A 23,171-nucleotide genomic window follows, 5' to 3' on the forward strand; every position below is an offset into this window, starting at 1 on the left:
TCTCAGACCTGATGCCATATATCCTCAAATATAAGATGCCATTGACTATAAAATATATATACTATTACTGGAAAAGAAACTTGTCAATTAAACTATGACCAATGCTTTCTTTCTTTCTTTCTTTCTTTCTTTTTTTAAGGTTTTATTTATTTGAGAGAGAGAGAGAGAGCATGCACATGGGCAGGGGGAGGGTTAGAGGGAGAGCAGCTTTTTTTTTTTTAATCACTTTCAATTTTTTTCTGGCATCTGTTAAAATAAGTCTCTCGGACTTATTTCCACATCGATTGTTATGTTCTGTCTACAAGCGGCATGCACGGGCCATGACGGCTATGACGACGCCCCGGTGACAGTGACCACTAGACTCCATCAGTGAAAGACACACTCCGACTCAGAGAAGGTCGTGTGTGGAAAAAGGTGCATCTTAGAGTCGATGAGCTATGGTAATTTCTTTCTTTCTTTTTTTTTTTTTTAAATTTTATTTATTTACTTGAGACAGAGAGAATGAGAGACAGCATGAGAGGGAGGAGGGTCAGAGGGAGAAGCAGACTCCCTGCGGAGCAGGGAGCCCGATGTGGGACTCGATCCTGGGACTCCAGGATCATGACCTGAGCGGAAGGCAGTCGCTTAACCAACTGAGCCACCCAGGCGCCCGAGCTATGGTAATTTCTTTCTTTTTTTTTTTTTTTTTAAGATTTATTTATTTGAGAGAGTGAGAATGAGAGAGAGAGAGAGAGTACATGAGAGGGGGGAGGGTCAGAGGGAGAAGCAGACTCCCTGCCGAGCAGGGAGCCCGATGCGGGACTCGATCCAGGGACTCCAGGATCATGACCTGAGCCGAAGGCAGTCGCTTAACCAACTGAGCCACCCAGGCGCCCGCTATGGTAATTTCTAAGAGTTACTGAGCACTTATTCATTATCACCCAAAGAAATCTGTAAGGTGATCATTTATTAGACCCATTGTACAGATGAGCAGGGGTGAAGTCAGGCCCCCAGCTCACATGAGCAGTAGGTGGCCGAGCCAGACCCCCGCCCAGGCTAACCCGGACAGAGTCATGTACCATATTTAAACAGGGGCAACCTTGAGGGTCCCAAGAAACCGTGTTATTCCATGGGCGGTGGTGTCCTCTTTGGCTTTAGGACCTGTAGGCCCGGTACACTGGCGAAGTCCCTTCAGCAAACAGCTTGAGGGAGAAATCAAGGGCGGGGGCAGCCTGGGTCAGCATCCCCAGAGAGATGACGTCGATGTGAGGCCCACAGAACTGAGGGAGGTTGTCCAACGTGATGCCCCCGCTGGCCTCCACACCCACACCGGGGAAGCGGGCCTTCAGCGCTGCGGCCGTGGGGTGCAGCTCCTGTGGGACACAAGCCAAGGGGAGGTGAGGGTCCCCCCGGCCCCCACCACAGCCCCTTCCCGGGACGCAGACCCCGCCTCACCTCAGGCTTGAAGTTGTCCAGCAGGACGAGGTCCGCTCCCGCCTCGGCGGCCTCCACAGCCTCCTGCAGACTGCCGCACTCCACCTCCACCTTTAGGGCGAAGTCAGCCACCTGCCGCGCCCCTCGCACCGCCTGTGGGGCAGGCCCGGAGGGGGCAGAGTGAGCTCAATGGCGCCTGGCACGGGGCACAGAGCGGGGCCTGGCCTTCCAGAGGCCCGGGGTGGGAAAGGAGCTGGGGGTTAGGGAGAAGACCAGACAGCCAGATGATTGCTCCCACACCAGGTGAACCACATGAAATGATCAGAAAGATGGCCAAATAGCAGCAATATTTGGCAGTTGGACGGGAGTTCAGTTTGACTCAAGAATATTAAAACTGGAAGGCAGGGGCGCTTGGGTGGCTCAGTCGTTAAGCGTCTGCCTTCCGCTCAGGTCATGATCCCAGGGTCCTGGGATCGAGCCCCGCATCGGGCTCCCTGCTGGGCGGGGAGCCTGCTTCTCCCTCTCCCCCTGCTGCTCCCTCTGCTTGTGTTCCCTCTCTCCCTGTGTCTCTCTCTGTCAAATTAAATAAAATCTTAAAAAAAAACCCCAAAACTGGAAGGCACCTCTTTCTGCCTGTGGGTCCTGTCCTCCTGCTATAATAAAAACACCTTCTTGCACCGAAAAAATATATAAATAAATAAATAAAACTGGAAGGGGTCTTCCAGAACATTTTCAGAAAGGAAACCGGTCCAGGGAGCTAGAGTGACCAGGCCAAGGTCACAGCGCCACCAACACCAGGTTCCGGGCAGCTTGCCCTTTGCTTTTGAACATCACAGCGAGTCCCAGAGCGCCGGGAGAGAAAAGTCGGCCACGCGCCCATCTGACGGGTAGAGCGCCCAGGGGGTCAGGGGGTCTAGCAGCCCTGACTCCTGGGCCATCACTGTTCACCAGGGTGTGGTTTGGGGGGTGTGGGGGGGTCCCTGGTGGAGGGGAAGGGCTGCCGCGGGGAGGTCGGGGGCGGGGGGCAGGGCAGGGGCGCGGCCGGGCACGCACCTTTTCCACGCCACCCGCCGCCACCACGTGGTTGTCCTTCACCATCACCAGCCCTCCGAGGTCATAGCGGTGAGCGGCGGCCCCGCCCACCAGGAGCCCGTACTTCTCCGCCAGCCGGAAGCCGGGCGTGGTCTTCCTTGTGCCCGCCACGTGCCCGGTCCAGCCCGCAGCCCGGGCGGCCTCCACGGCGGCGGCGGCGGCGCTGGCCACCCCACTGCAGCGCGCCAGCGTGTTCAGGGCCACCCGCTCCCCCAGCAGCAGGCAGTGCGCGGGGCCCCGGACCTCGGCCACCCTGGCCACGGGCACCAGCTTTGTGCCCTCGGGGAGGAACCAGGAGACCTGGCAGTTGACTTGGGCAAAGATGGCATCGAAGAAGGGCCTCCCAGCCAGTACCCCGGGGGACTTGGCCCACAGCACCGCCTGCGAGGGGGCTGCGCCCGTGACCAGGGCTGCGTGGTTGGGACCGGGGCAGTCCTCTCGGAGCCAGCTGTCTGCCAGGGCGGCCAGAGTGGCGGGGGGCAGCAGCAGCGCCAGGCCTGGGAGGGAAAGACGGACAAGGGGGTTATATCTTGGCTGCCTCCCTGGGAGTCACGGCTGCTTGCCAAAACATTGAAGCACCAGCGACACTGGGGGCCAGCCAATCAGGGCGAAGATCTGGGGGTCCCAGGCCCTGTGGGCTGGACAAGGCTGTCAGATTAAGCAAATAAAAACACAGGACACCTCGTTAGATCTAAATTTCTGACAAACATCACAGGTTTGTTTTAAGTATAAATATATCCCGGGTGATAGAACATACTTACACTTAAACATTATCTGTTGATTATCCGAAATTCAGATTCAACTGAGTGGCCTCTATTCTGTGGCAAACCTAGTGCTGGATCAACAGCTCCTGACCAACCAGAGGAGAAGACCCCGGAAAGCCACCTGCTGCCTTTGCAGCCGCCCCAGGCAGGATGTGTGTCTGCCCCACGGCTGCCGTATTTCACCGCGGGAAGGCCAGCTCTTTACAGATGTGGAGACTGAGTGAAGGCAAGCCGGCCGAGGTCATACAGCAAACTGGAGGCAGAGTCCGACCGGCCAGGCCTCGTGGTCACGGCCGCCTGTTCTTCTGCCTTTGCACCTCTTGCTTGGAGCATTCCCCCCCACCCCCCCCCCCTCCCCGCCCCCCTCCACTGATGTCTCAACGAACTGTCCTCTCTCTAGAGATGGGGGCTGTACAAGGAACGTGCAGGGGGAAATTGGGCTTGAGCCCTTGCTCTGTGAGGCACAGCTTCAGGAGTGTGCGCGAGTCCTTTCCCCGTAAAAAAAAAAAGAGTTGTGCACTTGGTGGTCCTTCCTGCCCGCGTCTGGCGGCTAACCCGCCCCTGAGGTCCGTGGAGCGAACGGGTGAGCTCAGGCGCGGTGCAACATCGCCATCTGTCGGCCAGGAGAAGGCCTGCAGCCTCATGTGCTCGAGCCCTGGACGGACATTGGATGGCATGTTAGGGGGTTTGTTTTGCTTCCTCACTTTTGCTCCAAGTTGAAGTTAAGACCAGGCGTTCTGGCTTGCTGTACTCTCAGAACAAGGCCCTTCTTGCCCACCCTTTCTTCCCCTAAAGCCAAGCACCCAATATTCACTTCCCCCTCCCCCACCTGGTACCTGGAGGTACCTGGCCCTCCTTTCCCACATTCTGCTCCAAGTGGCTTTCATTCCTCGCTCAGAGCCAGCTGTGCCCTGGCGGGGTGCTGGGAATAGTCAGTAAAAGTGACAAAGACTCAGTTCCCATCTCCACTGTTCACCAGCCGGCCAGGCAAAAGGCCCCTGGACGTACACCAGAGATGCAGAAGCTCACATTCCATCCACCCCAGGTGCAGGGATGTTTGCTTTTTTTTTTTTTTTTTTTTAAGATTGTATTTATTTCTTTGACACACAGAGAAAGAGAGAGAGAGAGAGAGAGAGCACAAGCAGGGGGAGCAGGAGAGGGAGAAGCAGGCTCCCCGCTGAGCGGGGAGCCCGATGCGGGGCTCGATCCCAGGACCCTGAGATCATGACCTGAGCTGGAGGCAGATGCTTACCCTGACTGACTGAGCCACTCAGGTGTCCCCCTGATGTTTGCTTTTTAAAGTGAATGTGAATCCTGGGGCACCTGGGTGACTCAGTCGTTAAGCCTATAAAGGAACTAACTACTGACAGACACAATAGGGAAGCGTTTCAAATGTATTATTCTAAGTAAAGAAGCCGATTCTAAAGGCCCTGTGCTATTTGAGTTCATCATCCATATGACATTTTGGAAAAGGCAAAACCACAGTGAGAGAACAGACTGGTGGTTGCCTGAGCGTGGAGGAGGGGCTGGCCACAAAGGACTGGCACCAGGGAGTTTGGGGATGGGACTGAACTGTTCTACATTTCGTTTCTGATGGTGGTTACACCACTGATGCATTTGTCAAGACGCAGAACCCTACACAGAAAAGGGTGAATTTTACTCTCATTAAACCTATTAAAATAAGGCAGTAAAAAAGTAAGTCACTCTAACCCCACTTTCGGGGCGCCTGGGTGGCTCAGTCATTAAGCGTCTGCCTTCGGCTCAGGTCATGATCCCTGGGTCCTGGGACCGAGCCCCACATCGGGCTCCCTGCTCAGCAGGAAGCCTGCTTCTCCCGCTCCCACTCCCCCTGCTTGTGTTCCCTCTCTCGCTGTGTCTCTGTCAAATAAATAAATAAATAAAATCTTAAAAAAAAAAAACCCACTTTCATTCTATTAGCTCCAGCTGATACTTCTCTCTATTTTTCATTTATTCTTTTGACAAATCCTTCTCGAAGGCCTGCTCTGTGCCAAGTACTAATTGCTGGATGACAGAGTGGACAGCGCTCCCTCTTAGCTTTCAGGCCTTAGCCTATGCTGTTCCAAGGTTGTGCCTCTGCCTGGAAGTCCCTTCCCTTCCCCTCACCTCAGACTTCTCCTTCACCTCCACTCCTCTTTCAGGTCTTCTCTTAGATATCACTTCCTTGGCTGGGGGCTCTGGCAGACCCCCTATCGGGTCACATGCTCAGTCGGTTCCTTGCTCTTCACCCGTGCTCTACTCTGGGGGCCAAAAATGGATCATCCAGAGAGTTTTCTGCTCCATCCCAAGTGCCTCACGCACGGAACCATACAAATGTGCTGCTTTTATAGGTCAAAAATGGCCAAATATTGGCAATTTCATATTGTTTTGCTTAATACTGGGTGTTCAGTGATACTCACCCAGGCAGAGAGACTGCACGGTGGAATGAATCAGAACCCAGACTCTGGGGCCATACGGCCTGGTCTTCAGTACTGTCTCGGCCACCTGCAGCTAAGTGATCTCGGGCAAGTGACTGAACATCTCCGGGGCCTCAAAGGTGCCTCCTTTGTGACAGGGAAAACGAAAATAATCACCTCGCAGGGTTGTGTGAAAATTAAGTGAGTGACTATTTGCAAAGCTCCCGGGAACTTTGTCTGGTACATGGTAGATGTGTTTGCTAAGGGACGACTGAGGCTTTACCAGGGGTCGTGGGAGCACAGAGGAAGAAATGACTAAGTGTCTGTGATGAAGGGGGAGGTAATTTTTGTGGCTTTGAAGGATGAGTAATGTTTGCCAGGCAGAGTTATGAGGTGATGTGGCGGGAGATATTTCAGGCTGAAAAAGCAGGTGTCCGAGACTCAAAAGCAAGAAATAGAGAAATGCTGTAAGGGCAGGCTTCAGGGGAGCAATGAGATGGCCAGGGGGAAAAATGCTTGAATTATTTAGCTGAGCAATTTGGACAGATCCTAGGGGCCATCACAGAATTTTAAGCACAAGGCAATTTTTTTTTTTAAGATTTATTTTTAAGTAATCTCTACATCCAGCATGGTGGGGCTTGAACTTACAACCCCGAGATCAAGAGTCACACACCCTACTGACTGACCGACTGAGCCAGCCAGGTGCCCCAAGCAAGGAAATTATAGAATTATGATTTTGTTCTAGACGGGTCACTTCAGCCACCGACTGGAGACAGATTGGGAAGCAAAAGGAGGCTGACGTAATCGGCCAGACAGAAAAAGATGAAGCCCTGAACTTGGGCAGGAACCATGGGAACAGCAAGCAGGGGCAAAAGCAAGAGCTGTTTCTAAGGCAGGATCTGCCAGAATGAGCAGCTCATGAGATGTAGAAGCCTTGGGTTTCTGCCATGGGGAGCTGCAACCTGCCACAAGGCACCGTTCAGGGTGGAGGATGGGGGCAGCAGAAGGCAGCGACCTGCATGTGTCTGGGGCGCCAGCTGTGGGCTCCACACTTCTCTTGGGCTCCCTCGTCTGAAACTCACCACAGGGGATTACTCCCATCTTACAAGCACAGAAACTGAAGGTCAAGGAGGTTCATGCACCATGACGCAGCTGATAAGCAGCAGAGCTGGGGGGGCGGGGGAGAGACTTCGGCTTTGCAGATGTTCAGGTTGAGATGTCAGCAGGAAAATTGTGCATGGGCCGCGTCCTGATGGTGGATCCTGGCGTTCGGAGAGACAGTGGGCGAGAAACGGGGATTTTGGAGCCATCAGCAGACATGGGTGATGACTAAGCACAGCACGGGTAAGATCACCAGGTCAGGTAAGAAGAGGAGGGCTCTGGGAAGCACCAGTATTTAAAAAGAGAAGCAGCACCAGGAGGGAGTGGGTGTCTGGAGCCGAGGGTTTCAAGAAGTAGGATGTGAGCAGACACAAGTAGAAGGAAGGCTGCGAATGGACATAAGACTTAGCAGTGGGGAGGCTGTTGCCAGAGCATCTTAGTGCTGTGTGGTGGGGGCAGAAGCCACAGCGTCACGGTCAAGGAGTACATGGGAGGCGAGGAAGTGGAGGTGGTGGGTGTGACCACTCTTCTCAGCAGAACCGAGAAAGCAGGGACCCACCTGAGGAGCTTTTCAGACTCTGCTGCTCAGCCCCAGCCCCAACCAAATGAATCAGAACCTTTCAGGGGTGTTTCCCAGGCATCCAAGTTTTGGGAGAGCTCCCCCTGTGATTCAGATGCACACGAGGGTTAAGAACCAATCCTCCCCGGCGCCTGGCTGGCTTAGTCGGTAGAGCATGCAACTCGTGATCTTGGGGTGGTGAGCTCGAGCCCCACGTTGGGCATAAAGATTACTTAAAAAAAAAAAAGAAGAACCAGTGCTCACACGAGACCACATATTGTGCCTCCATTTACATGAAATGTCCAGAAAAGGCAAATCAAGGAAGCAGATATCAGAATAGTGGTTGCCTGGGGTTGGGAGTTAACTCTAAATGGCATGGGGTTGTATTGGAGTGTTGGAAATGATCTGTGGGGATGGCCATGTAACTTAGCAAATTTACTAAAAATCATTAAATTGTTCACTTAGACAAAAGAAGCAAGAACCAATGCACTGCCAAAAGGCAAGAACCATCTTGCAACACCAGTGAACCAACGGATGTGAACCAATGGATCCAGGCACTGAACATCAAAACTCAACACCAAGAAGAAAGACAACCAGATACTGGGCACTCCACCACCACCCAGCAATACTTTTTCCCAAACAGCTAACCCAGAGTCAGATCACACTTCCAGATGCAACCACCAATTTTTAAGAAAACCAGAGGACAGAGGAACATGTTAAACCCTACCACGGGCATTCAGCCAGCAAAATTACACCATAGGAAACTATCAGAGGACAACCTCATTTTTCCAACAAATACATTGCAAGGAAAACAAAAGATTAAAGAATCTTAAAACAGGGGCACCTGGCTGGCTCAGTCGGTAGAGCATGCAACTCTGGATCTTGGAGTTGTGAGTTCGAGCCCCATGTCGGGTGTAGAGATGACCGAAAAATAAAATTTTTAGGGGAGCCTGGGTAGCTCAGTCAGTTAAATGTCTGACTTCCTTTGACTCAGGTCACGATCTTGGGGTCCCGGGATGGAGCCCTGCGTTGGGTTCCCTGCTCAGTGGGGAGTCTCCTTCTCCCTCTGCCCCTCCCCTCTACTCGTGCACATTCTCTCTCTCTCTCTCAAATAAGTAAAATCTTTTAAAAAAATAAATAAAAAATAAAAGGATTTTTTTTTTAAGACTTACTCATTTATTTGAGAGAGCACGCTCAAGAGCGTAGGTGAGTAGGGGCTGAGGGAGAGGGAAAGAGTGTCTCAAGCAGACATGGGCTCGATCTCACAACCCAGAGATCGCACAACCCTGAAATCATGACCTGAGCCAAAACCAAGGGTCAGACGCTAAACTGACTGAGACGCCCAGGTGCCACCCCCTCCCCCACAAAAAGAACCTTAAGACACATGTTAACCAATCACAACGTATGGATCTTATTTGGATCCTAATTTAAACAAATTGAAAACAAATTAGAGCATTTATGAGACAACTGGAAATCTGGACACTGACTGGATGTTTAAAAACACTAAAGAAATTTCAAAAACAAAATTTAGATGTAAAAAAATTTAGTTGTGATCATTGTATTGTGGTTGTAACAAAAAAAAGAGTCCTTATCTTTTTTAGAAAATACACGCCAAGATGTTCATGTATGAAAAGACCTGAGAGCTGGTTTTGTTTTAAGGTTATCCTGAAAGGTAGAAAGTGGACGTGGCGTGGATGGAGCCCACTGGCCAAAAATCGGTGGTTGTTGAGGCTGGGTGATGGGTACATGAGGGTTCATCATACTTTTCTGCTTACTTTTGTGCATGTTTGAAATTCTCTATCATAACAAAAGTAAGAAAGAAAGAGAGAAAGGAGGGGAGGGAGAGAGGGAAGGGGGAGGGGAGGGAGGGAAGGAGAAGCGAGGACCCTCATTTGACAGAGGGCCAAGGGACGTTTTCCTTAGGATGAGTAACCGCAGTGGTTCTCAACCTTGGCCGCACAATGGAATTCTCTGGGGAGCTCAGCAAAATGCTGATGCGGGGGCCCCACCCCCAGAGATTCTGACATAACTGGTCTGCAACATGGTAGTAACCTAATTCTAATTTGTAGCAGAGCTGAGAGCTTCGCAACTGCAGGAAGGGAATCATCAGTACCATCCACTGGTGCCTACCATACGCCGGGCACTTGCCCCATCGCCTCAAGCCTGGCACTTCCACAAATCCTACGCCCAGTTCCTCAAGCGAGAGCTCATTTGTATTTACAGATGGGGATCGGAGGCTCAGAAATGTAAAGGAAACTACTTACAGAGCAGAGCTAGGAAAGGACAAAGCTAGGAAATGACCCGTGTGGACCCAGGTCGTCCCCCCCATGTGGCCTCCACCAGTTGGGGTTACTCTCTTGGAGCCTCAAGACCCATTGTTCAGCTTCTCTGTTGTGGAGGCAGAATGTTACCCGCTCCCTGTTCCGTCTGTGGGAAAAAAAATCGTCTGGTTTGCTCCAGTCCCCCACTCTCTCCTGCATTTCCAACAAAAGGGAAGCTTTGAAAATACGGCTCTTCTAATTAGCAGTTGTTATTGAAAGGAACTTTGGAGAAGGGAGCACTGTTTTTGCAGGTGCCTGAGGGACCTTGCCCAGAAACTGCCACCCAGAGGGGACAGCTGTCACGCCCTGTCCTGCCTTCTACCCTTGCAGTTGTTATACGTAAAAGTTCTCTCAAGATGCCTAGACTTCACAGATGATAGTTTTACCTTGTGGGATGTAACTTTGATCTCTTAATTGGTTGTCCAGAGTTTTATTGAAATTGGCATCTCTGGGAGAACTCTCTTACACGGTTGGGGGAAATGCAAACTGGTGCAGCCACTCTGGGGAACAGTATGGAGGTTCCTCAGAAAGTTGAAAATAGAGCTACCCTACGACCCAGCAATTGCACTACTGGGTATTTACCCCAAAGATACAAAAGTAGGGATCCGAAAGGGTACGTGCACCCCGATGTTTATAGCAGCAATGTCCACAATAGCCAAACTGTGGAAAGAGCCCAGATGTCCATCGACAGATGAATGGATAAAGATGATGTGATATATATAGGAATATTACTCAGCCATCAAAAAGAGTGAGATCTTGCCATTTGCAACGACGTGGATGAAACTAGAGTGCATTAGGCTAAGTGAAATAAATCAGTCAGAGAAAGACAAATACCATATGAGCTCACTCGTATGTGGAATTTAAGAAGCAAAACAGATGAACATAGGGGAAGGGAAGGAAAAATAAAATAAGATAACAACAGAAAGGGAGGCAAACCATAGGAGACTTTTTTTTGAAGATTTTATTTATTTATTTGACAGAGAGAGAGAGAGAGCACAAGTAGGCAGAGAGGCAGACAGAGAGAGAGGGAGAAGCAGGCTCCCCACTGAGCAGAGAGCCTGATGCGGGGCTCGATCCCAGAACCCTGGGATCATGACCTGAGCTGAAGGCAGACACTTAGTTGACTGAGCCACCCAGGCGCCCCCATAAGAGACTCTTAACTACAGAGAACAAACTGAGGGTTACTGGAGGGGAAGTGCATGGGAGGATGGGGTAACTGGGTGATAGGCATTAAGGAGGACACATAATAAAATGAACACTGGGTGTTACATGCAACTGATGAATCACTAAATTCTACCCCTGAAACTCATAATACACTATATGTTAACTAAATTGACTTTAAATAAAAAAATTTTTTAAAGATTTTATTTATTCGAGACACAGAGATACAGAGAGAGAGAGAGAGAGCATGAGCAGGGGGAGAGGCAGAGGGAGAGGGAGAAGCAGGCTCCCCGCTGAGCCAGGAGCCTGACGCGGGGCTCAATCCCAGGACCCCGGGATCATGACCTGAGCCGAAGGCAGACGCCTAACCATCTGAGCCTCCCAGGCGCCCTGAATTTAAATAAAATTTAAGAAATTGGCATCCCTGTTTCTGAGAGGAAACAAAGCATTTGGGGATATTTCTTGCACTTCTTTCTTTCTTTTAAAGTTTTATTTATCTAAGTAATCTTGGGGCACCTGGGTGGCTCAGTTGGTTAAGCATCTGCTTTTGGCTCAGGTCATGATCCCAGGGTCCTGGGATCGAGTCCCGCATCGGGCTCCCGGCTCAGCGGGAAACCTGCTTCTCCCTCTCCCACTCCCCCTGCTTGTGTTCCCTCTCTCGCTGTGTCTCGCTCTGTCAAATAAATAAAAAAATCTTTATCTAAGTAATCTCTACCCCTAACGTGGGGCTCAAACTCATGACCCCGAGATGAAGAGGCACATGCTCTTCTGACTGAGCCAGCTAGGCGCCCCTCCTGCACTTCTTTCTTTACAAGTAATGTAAAAAAACAGATAAAGTGATGACCCTGGCAGAATATAGGAAGATTTCCTCCCATGGGCACTTCTGCTGTTCTCGTCTGGATGGTTGGCTGATGTTTACTGTGTTTCTAGGTGGCCTTCACTGGATGGTGGCTCAGGGCCGTGAGGGACTGGGCCAGAATCAGAGCCCCCACACCTTCCTCTTTACATCCCTCACTTACCTTGTTGCTGTCTGGGATGGACGGGCATAAATAAACGCTCTGTGAATGCACCACAGATGAGTAACAAGTGTTTGCTCTTCCTTTTGTGTGTAATGATGTGGCCTGTGCTTGCGGCTACGGGGCTGGTATATGTCCCAACTAAAACCAAGTCAGGCAGGGGGCGCCTGGCAGGCTCAGTCGGAGGAGTGTGCAACTCTTGATCTTGGGGTCCTGAGTTTGAGCCCCATGGTGGGTGTAGAGATCACTAAAATTAAATAAACTTAAAAAAAAAAAGGATGGTTCTCCCCAATTTACATGAAAAAAATTAACTTAGAAGTTGTCCATTTTAAAGATTTCGCCTTCGTAAATTTTTCTTAAAACTGGTGCCCACTACCATTCATCTAGGATAGACTCTGGAATGACATATTGTCTAATCATCATAATGGGTCTTGAGTTTGAGCCCCACACTGGGGGTAGAGGTTACCCAAACAAACCAACAAACAAACAGCAGCTGACACTTTTGCGGTCCTTCTGACGAGCTGTGCCAAGCATTTTATATATATTGACACACTCGATCCTCACAACAACCCTATGAGGTAGGTCCCATTATTTTCCCCATTTTACAGATGAGGAAGCTGAGGCACGGAGAGGCCACATAACACACCTGCAGTTCACAAAGTTCACACAGCTGGGAAGTGGGGAGTGAGGGTCACGAACTCAGGCAGGATGGCCCCAGAGTCCCCTCACCGACCCCACCCCACCCCACCGCCATCATCTAGCCCTAAGTGATATTTTTAAATTGCTATGTGCTTATCAGGTCGACATTGGCAGAGTTCTGCAAACCACACCCACGGTTCCAGGGCTCTGGCCCCTGGTGTAGTAGGAACGTCTGGGAGTCAGAAACACCTGGGCTGGAATCAGACTCCACCACCTGCCCACTGAGTGAACCTAGGCGGCTTGCTAACTAACCTCTCTGAGAGCCAGTTTCATGCAGCAATCACAGGGCTTTCCCGCAGTGACGGCCTCCCCATGAGAACATGCCCCTCACGAAGGACCTCCTGCACCCCTCCAGGGCCCGGGAAGAGGAGAAGAGGGGAAAAGAAGCAGCGCCTGGCCTAGTGCCGACTGGTCCTTCATGGACGTGAAGTGCCCGGATGCTCCAATCACGGCCGTCTTTAGCCACAAACCATAATTTTGTGAGCTCACTGCTCCACTGTCCTCTGCCAACCCACAGGAGGAAAAGCAAGGCTTTCGGAAGGATGCTCCTTCAGACCCAAGCAGCACTAAAAGCATCCCAAATCAAGATGAATGGGAAACTATCCAATAAACAGATTTTGGATGAGAAGGGATGAGAAGAGAAAAGGAGAGGAGGGGAGGGGAGGGGAGAGGAGAGGAGAGGAGACAAAAGAAAAAAGAAAAGAGAAAAGAAAAGGAAAGGAAAGATCGGGACGCCTGGGTGGCTGGGTTAAGGGTCTGCCTTCCGGGGGCGCCTGGGTGGCTCAGATGGTTAAGTGTCTGCCTTCGGCTCAGGTCATGATCCCAGAGTCCTGAGATCGAGTTCCGCATCGGGCTCCCTGCTCAGCGGGGAGCCTGCTTCTCCCTCTGCTTCTCTCTCTCTCTCTCATGAATAAATAAATAAAATCTTAAAAAAAAAAAAAAGCGTCTGCCTTCGGTTCAGGTCATGATCCCAGGATCCTGGGACCTAATCCTGCATCAGGCTCCCTGCTTGGCGGGAAGTCCGCTTCCCCCTCTCCCTCTGCCTGCCACTCACGCGCTCGCTCTCTCTCACTGTCAAATAAATAAATAAAATTTTTTTAAAAAGGAAAGGAAAGAAATCACAGGGCCACAACGAGGAGGGAAAGAGGTGACAAGCAATGCCTGCCCAGATGTCTCTGAACCCCCGGGCGCGACCCGGGCTATCTTGTTCTTCCAGCTATTTATTTATTTGTTGATCCATTTGGCTAACGCCAGATGGAGACAGAGGCTGGTGCGCACAGAAGCCTCCAGCTAAAGTTCTTTTCTTATCCCCTTCTCTCCCTAGAGAAGAGAAATGACCTCCAAAGAGGGCCCAACAGGATTGCCCGTCACGCAGGTGGTAAAAGCATCTACAGAATTTCAGAGCAGAGTGCTTCATTAGGGTAGCAAGCGAGAGGGCTGAGCCACAGGATGGGGCCAGACTGAGCAGGCCCTGGATGACAGGAACGAGTTAGGGTTTTGTTCAGCAGGCAACGGGAAAATCACTAAAACTTTGGGTCAGAAGTCACTTGGAAGTTTAAATATTTAAACTGTGCCTGGTGTTCTTGAAAGATGCAAGGTAGGAGGCTGTCGCAACAGCCTGGGCAAGTAGTGGGCCAGGGGAAGGGTGGTGAGGGGGTCGCTCCCAAGGCTGTAAGAGAGCACAGTACCTACGCGCGCGCGCGCGCGCGCGCACACACACACACACACACACACACACACACACACACACACACACAGACTGGCCCGCTCCCACTTTGGCCAAGTCTGACCTCTCCGTCTTTGCCCAACAGCCTGACATCTGCTTCTGCCCCACCTCTGTCCTCTCCCATTGCCCCCACATCCCCAGCTTTTGCTTCACCCCTTTGACTTGTCTATTTCCCCCTGGCTTAATTCCCGTGGGGGCCTGGATCCAGCGCCAGCCCACTTACATACACATCACCCGAGAGCAGGCAGCGTGAAGGCGGCGAAGCGAAGGAAGCCCCCCCCCACCAGGCTGCTCCCCTAGAGGGAGGTGGGAACAGAAAAGGCAGAGGTTTAGGTGACGCTCAGGTGAAGGGACGTCCATAGGACACGGTCATTGTCTGGATATTGGGGTGCGAGGGGGAATGAGCCATCAAAGACGACCCTGAAGTTTCCAGGCCGAGTGGGAGGATGGTGAGGCAGGAACAGAAATGGAGTGGGTCCGGGGGGGAGGTCTTTGAGTCTGACACGCCAGGGAGATGTCAGGGTGGAGATGGACACGCAAGGCTTCCAGAAATGGAAGGGGGGCCTGGGGAGCGCTCAGAGCTGGAGATCCAGGTGTGGGGAGTCCGCACCAGCACCAGCATAATCATGCCGAGGGCTTTCTGTGTAGCAGGCACTTTATTCCTATTGTGTCACTTAGCCCTCCCCACGACCCAAGGGGGAGGCAACGTTTTCACTCCATCCCTGAGGAAACCGAGGCACAGTGAGGACAAGCGTCTTGTCCAAGGTCACACAGCAAGCAGGTGGCAGGGATGGGACTTGAGCCCAGGCTCTGACTCTGAGGTCATTTCTAAGCCAAAAGCTGGTTAGGCCCCTCCCCACCCCCAAAAGCTGGTTCCAAAGCCAGAGAGAGGTATCAGGTGTGTGGGGCCAGCAGAAGCCCCAAAGCAGGGGAGGCAGGTCAGAGCTGGGGAAGAAGCAGCCCAGGGAGGGGAAAGGGAAAATGCAGAGAGCTCAAGAAGGAGCCGCCTGTCCTCCAGGCACTGGCCAGATAGCTTCCACGGGTCTGTCATTTGCCCTCCCCACAGCCCTGTGAGCTGGGAGCTAGAATTGTCATTTTACACATGCACGGAGATGAGGCTCTGAGAAGTCAGGTGACTCACCTGAGGTCACACAGCCTGTTCCTGGTGGAGCCCAGATTCAAACAGGAGCCTTTGACTCCAGAGCCTGACCCCTATCATCATGCACAGGACCTCCTTAGCGACATCACCCCCACCCCAGGCAGAGTCACTGGGCTCGAGCCCCCTCCCCCACCGGGCTGCAGAAGGGACAGGACTTTGCCTCCCTTCCTCCCCGCCTGCTAGCAAGGGGCGAAGTCCAGAGCTGCTCCCCAGACATGGCCTCTTCCAGACCACCTGGACCTTACCTTTCCTGGGGCTCAAGCCCCTTTCTCCCCAGAACTCGTTGGGGACTATAGAAAGCGAAAGAAGAGGCTTTCCGGAGACAGAAGTGGTGCTTGGGGTTCAGAGAGGTTGGAGGGCGATAGGGGGTCAGAGAGCAGATGGGAGGGATGAGAAGGGGTCTTCTGTAGTGGGGGATGGGGGGGTAAGGTATTGAGATTACTTGGGATTGGGAGGGAGGCAGGAGAGGGGAGATGGTGATGCAGGGACAGAGAGGAGAGTCCTGGGAGGCTCCTTTACCTTCAGGGTCCATGCAGCTCGGAGGTGCAAGTGCTGGTGTGTCCACTGCTCAGATCTGGGTTCGCAGAGGCCGGAGCGGGGGTGGGGCTGCCAGAGGAAGGAGGAAGGGGCCGGTCTAGCCAGCCCTTCCCCGGTTCTCTGGAGCTCCTTCCTGCCCTCTCCCAGGACCCCTGGGGGCTGGATGTACCTTCTCCTTTCGCTTTCTACACAGCACAGGAGGAACTCTGGCTTGTCTGACTCCAAGTCCTCTGTTCCCTGAGCCAGAGGCCCAGTTCCCTCCACGCACCCAGGCTTCTGCAGGCTGTGGGGCTGCCGGTGTCGGCTGGAAGGCTCCTCGGATGGGTGCACTGGGAGGATCATGGGCCTCGGTCCTGGGTCCAGACCCTAATTCCATCCTTTCTGATCGTGAATACCTTTTTACCTCTTTCTGGACCTCAGCTTCCTTAGCTGTAAAATGGGATAATTCCTCCCCCACGGGTTCAACTGATAATCAAGTGAGAGAACTCTGTGAGTGACAGGGTAGAAAATCAACACTTCCTTTCCTTTAACTCCTCTTCCCAAGGTCCACCTCGCACCTGGAACCTTGCTTGCTTCAATCTCGTCCCGGCCCCCAAACTATTTTCTCCTAGATGCCATTTTTATCCCGGTTTCTCTCTTAAAGGCTCTTTGCTGTCTCTTCCAAGTCCTTCTTCCTACATCCAACCTCACATTTCGGTGTTCCCTCCGTGTGGTGGGATTGTTTCTCTTTTTTCTCCTCGGCACACAGCTAAACTACATTTCCCAGCCTCCTTTGCACTGAGTCCACCACGTGACTGGATTCTGTCCAGTGGAATGTGAGCAAAAGTGATACCACCACTTCCAGACCTGGGCCCTTGAAAGCCTTCCCTGTGATGTGGCCCTCTCTCCCCTCTGGGAATGGCAGAGCCACAAAATGGAAGGAGACTGGGTCCCTGAATGACCTTATGGAAGGCCACGTTCCAATACCAGCATTGGACTGTTACATAAGGAAGGAAGAAACTTCTCCTGAGTTATACCCCTGAGATTTGGGGGTTGTTTGTTACAGCAGCTAGCCTGCTCTGGCTAACTCCTGAGATTCTCTCCTCAGCTGCCTTCTCGTGCTGCACAGTGAATGACATAGTTTATCCAACGATGCCATTATTTATTTATGTGTTTATTTGTGTATTTATGTATGTATTTATTTATTTTAAAGATTTTATTTATTTATTTGACAGAATTTGACAGCGAGAGAGGGAACACAAGCAGGGGGAGTGGGAGAGGGAGAAGCAGGCTTCCCGCGGAGCAGGGAGCCCAAAGCGGGGCTCGATCCCAGGACCCTGGGATCATAACCTGAGCTGAAGGCAGATGCTTAACCGACTGAGCCATGCAGGCGCCCCCATCGATGCCATTATTTAAATTGCTACCTAAGATCAGATGAACTTCAAATCTCTCTCTAGCTCTGACTTCCCTCCCAAGTTCTAAAAATGAACTCATTATGTTTTCCCCTTAAACTGCTCATCTCTCTGCATTTCTACATAATGCCATCGCATCTCCTCCACCTCCCAAGATAGAAATCTCGAAGCCTAACCCCATTCTTCCCTCCATCACCCAATAGCCAATTAGGGCTAAAATCTGATTTTCTGAAAAAGTGTATTTCAAACTTGACTGTCTTTTTCCCTTTAAGTCAGGCCCACACTATATCCAAATTGTACTAGAATAATGCTCTCACCTTGGGCTGTATTACCTTCAGGCCATCCTCCTGGATGCTAAGTTCACTCAAAAGAGATCCAAGGGGCACCTGGGTGGCTCAGTCAGTTGAGCATCAGACACTTGATTTCAGCTCAGGTCATGATCTCGGGGTTGTGGGATTGGGCCCTCCATCAGGCTCCATGCTGGGTGTGGAATTTGCTTGGGATTCTCTCTCTCCCTCTCCCTTCTGCCCCTCCCCGCTTGAGTGTGTGTGCATTCTCTCTCCCTAAATAAACAAATGAATAAAATCTTAAAAAAAAAAAAAACCCACAGATCTAAGCTTGCCACAAGTTTAATTAAAGCCATCATTTGTTCATTCATTAATTCCTTTATCCCTCCATTCAGTAAACACATATTGAGTGGCTACTGAGTGCCAGGCCCTGGACTCTGAAACCACAAAGATGACCCGTGGATTTGGAGGGGCTCCACTCTAATGAGTGAGGGACACCTTCACATAATTACAGCCCAGTTGTGCTGTAATTATTGTACAGCCCACACGATGCCCTGTGGAAGAAATGCTGTGTCTATTGGGCTGGAAGCTGCAAGGGCAACTTCACAAAGGCCGTGACATTTGAGCTGAATCTTGACGGTGGAGGAGTCTGGCGGGAAATCAAGATATGTGTGTCTGGGGCAAGCCGGGGGTGGGCTGGCTTCAGGCAGAGCGCCTACGAATGTAAGACTGAGTAAGTGGCTCTCTTCATGGCCAACCTCCTGGGATGGATCTGGCCCATAGTCTAGCTGGGCCGTCCAGACGCCACAGACTCGGCAAGCAGGTACTGAGCACCCGAGGAAACCGAGGCACACAGGCGCCCATTTGCAGCTCATTGTCTGGAGCAAATAGATTGTCTTCACAGTACCCTGGGCTTCTTCTGTCTAACGGTTCTACCCCGAACCTCCCCCAAAACAGGACAGCCACCCACCATGTAGGATCCTCAAGCAATACCTTCTTAAAGTTTCAAAGTTTTCTCTCTACTTTTGGCTGGGTCAGCTCTTGCTACTACTTTGGGAATCTTATAACCTTCTGATTATATTCCTTTCTTATTTTGTTGACAGTTCCAGCTTCATCTGCCTCCAGGCATGGTTACTGAGCTTCAGGGCTCAGAGATGGGGGTCTGTTTCCCATTCCCTCAGCCCAAGGGCTTGGAGGACTCAGAACCAACAGGCGTTCCCCTCTGCTTGCAGCCCACCCTTCACAGGTTCTGCCTGCCAAACTGAACATGGTCCAGGGTCAGAAATAGGGATGCAGAGGACATCTAGGTGTAAATATCCATTTTCAGAAATGAAATGTCCTTAGAATCATGCGTGGAGGCTCTTTTCCTGTCTGCAAAAATGAATTGCATTAATAGATTTCTCAAGACCTTCTCTATCTAAACTCTGTTACCATCTGGAATTTTCATTTTGTATGACAAAGCTTTATTTGTAAGCATAATCTTAATGTGTACTTTTTACTGTCTAGACAGAATAAATATTTTTAGCATTTTAAACTATACCCCCCACCCAAGCACACATCAAGAAAATCACATGTCATATTCAGGGAGTTACCAGGAATTTGATGAGACTGGAGGGCGTAATGTTTGCACCGAGGACTGACCAGGAGGGGTCCAGATCCTAAACGGGTCTTATCATGCATGCTAGGGCTCTATCTTGACTGCCGTAAGAGGTGCAGGGATAATCTGGTCAGAGTGGCCTTTTAGAAGGGTCACTGGGCAGAGGATGGAAGTGATTGGGGTCAAGAAACCCAAAGAGAAGACCGGGCAGGACCCAGGCAAGATGTGTTAGGGCCTGGGAGAAGGAATGGCTCCAAGGGACTATGGAAGAAGGATCAGAGGAACTTGGCACCCAAGAAGAAAGGACAGGAAGGAATGGGGGTTCATGATGGTTCTGAGAAGCCCTGGAAAAGTCGAGAACAGACTTAGGTTTGGTGACCTCCCCACTTCTTTCAGAACTGAATTCAAACTCCCTTGCCCTTCACAGTGGGGCTCCAACCTGCTCTTCCAGCCCTCTCTCCTTTAACCAGACACCCCATCCCCTCAGCGAACACCTGCTCGTTAATGTGTTCTCTAATTGTAAAAGTGATAGGCATTTATTATATAAAACTTGGAAATACAGAAAAGTATAAACAAAATAAAAATCATTCATAAACCTATCACCTGCTAGATAGCCACAGTAAACATTTGGGATATTTCCTTCAAATCTTTCTTCTATTAATGTCTATGTTTTTGCATTTTCTTTCCTTTTTTTTAAATTAAAAATTTTTTTTTAAGATTTTATTTATTTATTTGACAGAGGGAGACACAGCAAGAGAGAGGGAGCACGAGCAGGGGGAGCGGGAGAGGGAGAAGCAGGCTTCCCGCGGACCAGGGAGCCTGATGTGGGGCTCGATCCCAGGACCCCGGGATCATGACCTGAGCCGAAGGCAGACGCTTAACAACTGAGCCACCCAGGCACCCTTTCCTTTTTTTTAAAAATTTATTTGTTTATTTGAGAGAGAGAGAGCTCGAACATACGAGGGTGCGGAGAGGCAGAGGGAGAGAGAGAACCTCAAGCAGATTCCTTGCTGACTGTGGAGCCCGACATGGGGTTTGATCCCATGACCCTGAGATCAGGACCTGAGCTGAAATCAAGAGTCAGTCCAACTGACTGAGCCACCCAGGGGCCCCTATGTTTTTGCATTTTCATTTCAAGATTCGATTCAGACATATTTACAGATTAGTAAGTAACTTTTGTTCCCAGGTAAACATTATATTGTAGACATTTTTCAAAGTCATTGCACAGGTTTTGAGAACACGGTTTTTAGCATCATTCATTCACTCAAATGAATATTTACTGAGGACCCACCATTTGCTGGCACGATAGCCACCCGGAGCACAGCGGGAAATCAGACTCTGAGCTAAGTCAGCTCTTGGGTGGAGCCTCCTACCCTTCCCCCAGGAGCAGTGCGTCACTCCCTTCTTGCGGTGCACTCATAAAATTTTGTCTGTACCTCTATTTGAACACTTTTCACATATCGTGTTATTTTCCAGGATGCGAGAGCCCTATTGGGTGGCATACCTATCCTGCCCCACTTCCTTCAGGATCTGCCCAGGACCCAGAAACCAGTAATAGTTCCAGAAAAGTGATTGCATGTGTCCTTCGAAAGGGGGTAGAGCCGATGGCCTCTGAGTTCATGACAGTATTTTCTAAACCTGAAATTGGAGCGCTTGGTTTAGCAAATCTGAAACAACAGTTGCCGTGTGTCTGGGGGACTCTGGGGACTCGCTCCTGCTGCTGGGGCTAAGGCTCGTCCAAACATCGCCCTGTGAGAAGCCCGGTGGTGCCCAGCTTAGCTGGTGAGGGCTGCATTTCCGTCCCAGCTCAGCCTGTCCCCAGACCAAGCACAGGTGGCACAAACCCTGATGGCTGTGTGGACCCGTGGTCACATTCTGTTCCTTCTCTCCCCCCCCCCCCACAGGAACAGATGCACCCAGGCTGTTTCCAGATCTTTCTCTCCGGGTCGGGCCACGGGGCAGTCACACTCCCGTCCTTTCCAAGGACCTCTCTTACTGTATGTCAACCTGTCTCTCAGGCACCAAGCCCTCTGACTCAAAAACTTCCTCTTTGCAAATTTCCTCTTTGTCCTGGGGAAGTACCAACGGCCTCTGGCGCATGTGGGCCCCTGGGCTCTGGCCTGGGGTGGGGTCTTGTCCCCCCTGCCCCCCATCACATCCCATCCCGGAGCCACAGGGGAAGCTCCTGGTTCTGGGGGGCCTGTCAGTCTCACCGATTCCCCTTGGAGAAGGGAAGGAGCTCGCCCCCTCCCTGGGGAAGACGAGATACAAACACCTTACATGGGTGACAGCAAGATCCCCGCTTTCAGCTCTCCTCTCCCCCTTCCTGGAGGGCGAGCATGCAGAGGCGGGGGAGGCTCCGAGCAGGGCAGACAGCGACTGAGCCGAAGAACCACACTCAGGTCACACATGCAGTCTTTCTATCAGGCCCCACATTCTTTATTGGGCTACAGACAGCTGTAAATCTGCTACCTCCGCCCCACCTGAGCAAAGACGAGGGCCCAAATGTTCTCAGCGGTCCCTCAGGGTGGCCACTCCGCTGCCGCCCCTCCTGCCCCCTCCTCACACCAGCTGTACTCACCACCACAACTTCACACGCAGAGCCAAGGCCTTGCCTCGTGCCCGCCAACGGCGCCCACGCCCGGACCCGCGCAGGTGCTGGGGTTTCTGAGAACCACACCTGCCCGGAAACTCTTCTCACCTCTGCCCCTGGAAGAAGTAGCTGCTGCCTCTGGACGCCTCGGTCCACAGGTGGGGGAAGGGGGGGGTGCGGGCCAGGGGCCGGCCTAGAGTCCAGGTGCCATCAGCGGCACACCCAGGAGCACAGCTGGGTGACTCCAGGTGGCCCCCCGCAGGGCACCGCGCGGAGTTAAAGGAAGGTTCTGAGCTGACCCAGTAGGCCTGTCCTAATCTATGGGGCCAAAGTACTTTCCAGAGTGATCCAAGGTGGGAGTTTGCTTCCATCCTCCTTCCTAGACTCTGGTGTTCCTGGGGAGTCCTCTGAGAAATCGTAGGCATTGTGGAGACTCAGCAACTGGTCTCGAGGACAAAAACATGGAGAAGGCGGTGGGGAGAAGTCAGAACTGATGAGGAAGGGTTATTGATTCAGTCTGAAAGCGTCCCGTGGGGGTAGGCCCTCTGGGCACCGGGGGTGGGCGCTGGTGGGAAGACCCCGGGGTTGAGAAGCTGGATGAGGGTTCAGGATGAACATGCTGGGAGACAAGGAGCCTGGAGCTGACGATCGGACGGAAAGTGATGGAAGCTGGGAATGGTTCTGACCTCCACTCTCGTTCTTCACAAGCACTGAGGGGCCTCCACCTCCCCAGCTTCTGGCTGCTCTGAAGCCTCATCCTTGCTGCCCACCAGCGGCTCCGCCTCCCCCTTTAGGAGGGGAGCTGACCCGGCCTTCAGCTCCTCCAGCCCCAAGGAGCACTGTTGGGACTTGCCTCTATCCAAGAAGGTGGTGAGTGTGGGCTGTCGGCCAGCCCGTTCCCCCTCAGGCCCCCCAGAGCCCTTCTCGGCCCCAGAGCCCACTGCGATTGCTGTCAGGGCCTCCTCATCAGGCACCTGGGCCGGCCCAGCCCAGGCATCGACCACCCCGTTGCGCTTGCCTCCCCTGCTTAGTGTCAGGGCCCCTGTCCTCCTCTTTTGCCTCTGCCGCCACAGCAGGAGTAGGACCACGAGGACAATGACCACCAGCAGGGCCACAAACACAGCCACCAGCAGGGTGCCCTTTGTCCCCTGATCTGAAAGTTGGGTACTGCTTCTGTTTTTGGAGGACGCTGAGGTAGTCACGGTGGGTATTTTTACCATGGAGATGGGGGAGTCACTGGTCCACTTGGGGATTGGCAGAGAGTCAGTTGTCATGGTGACAAGGGGTCCACCGTCTACATCAGAGGTCTCCAGAGAGCCAGTTGCCATGGTGACGGGGGGT

The 23,171-nt window shown here is 51.9% G+C and overlaps 2 protein-coding genes across 2 annotated transcripts in view; both read right to left on the reverse strand.

Moving 5' to 3' along the window:
- Positions 1 to 976: 976 nt before the first annotated feature.
- Positions 977 to 3,913, reverse strand: QPRT (quinolinate phosphoribosyltransferase). The gene is made up of 4 exons (XM_021700400.2): positions 3,829 to 3,913; positions 2,467 to 3,047; positions 1,435 to 1,566; positions 977 to 1,352 (listed from the first exon to the last, which is right to left on the reverse strand). Exons 1-4 carry the CDS (start codon positions 3,911 to 3,913, stop codon positions 1,134 to 1,136), a joined length of 1,017 nt encoding a protein of 338 aa, XP_021556075.1. The 3' UTR covers positions 977 to 1,133.
- A 17,655-nt stretch (positions 3,914 to 21,568) lies between these two features.
- Positions 21,569 to 23,171, reverse strand: part of SPN (sialophorin) — a 2,581-nt gene continuing 978 nt past the window's right edge. The window contains exon 3 of the mRNA XM_044915108.1: positions 21,569 to 23,171. Coding sequence (XP_044771043.1) covers positions 22,532 to 23,171 — 640 coding nt within the window. The 3' untranslated portion in view covers positions 21,569 to 22,531.

The sequence above is a fragment of the Neomonachus schauinslandi genome, chromosome 5 (genome assembly GCF_002201575.2).
Source record: "Neomonachus schauinslandi chromosome 5, ASM220157v2, whole genome shotgun sequence".
Lineage (NCBI taxonomy): Eukaryota > Metazoa > Chordata > Mammalia > Carnivora > Phocidae > Neomonachus > Neomonachus schauinslandi.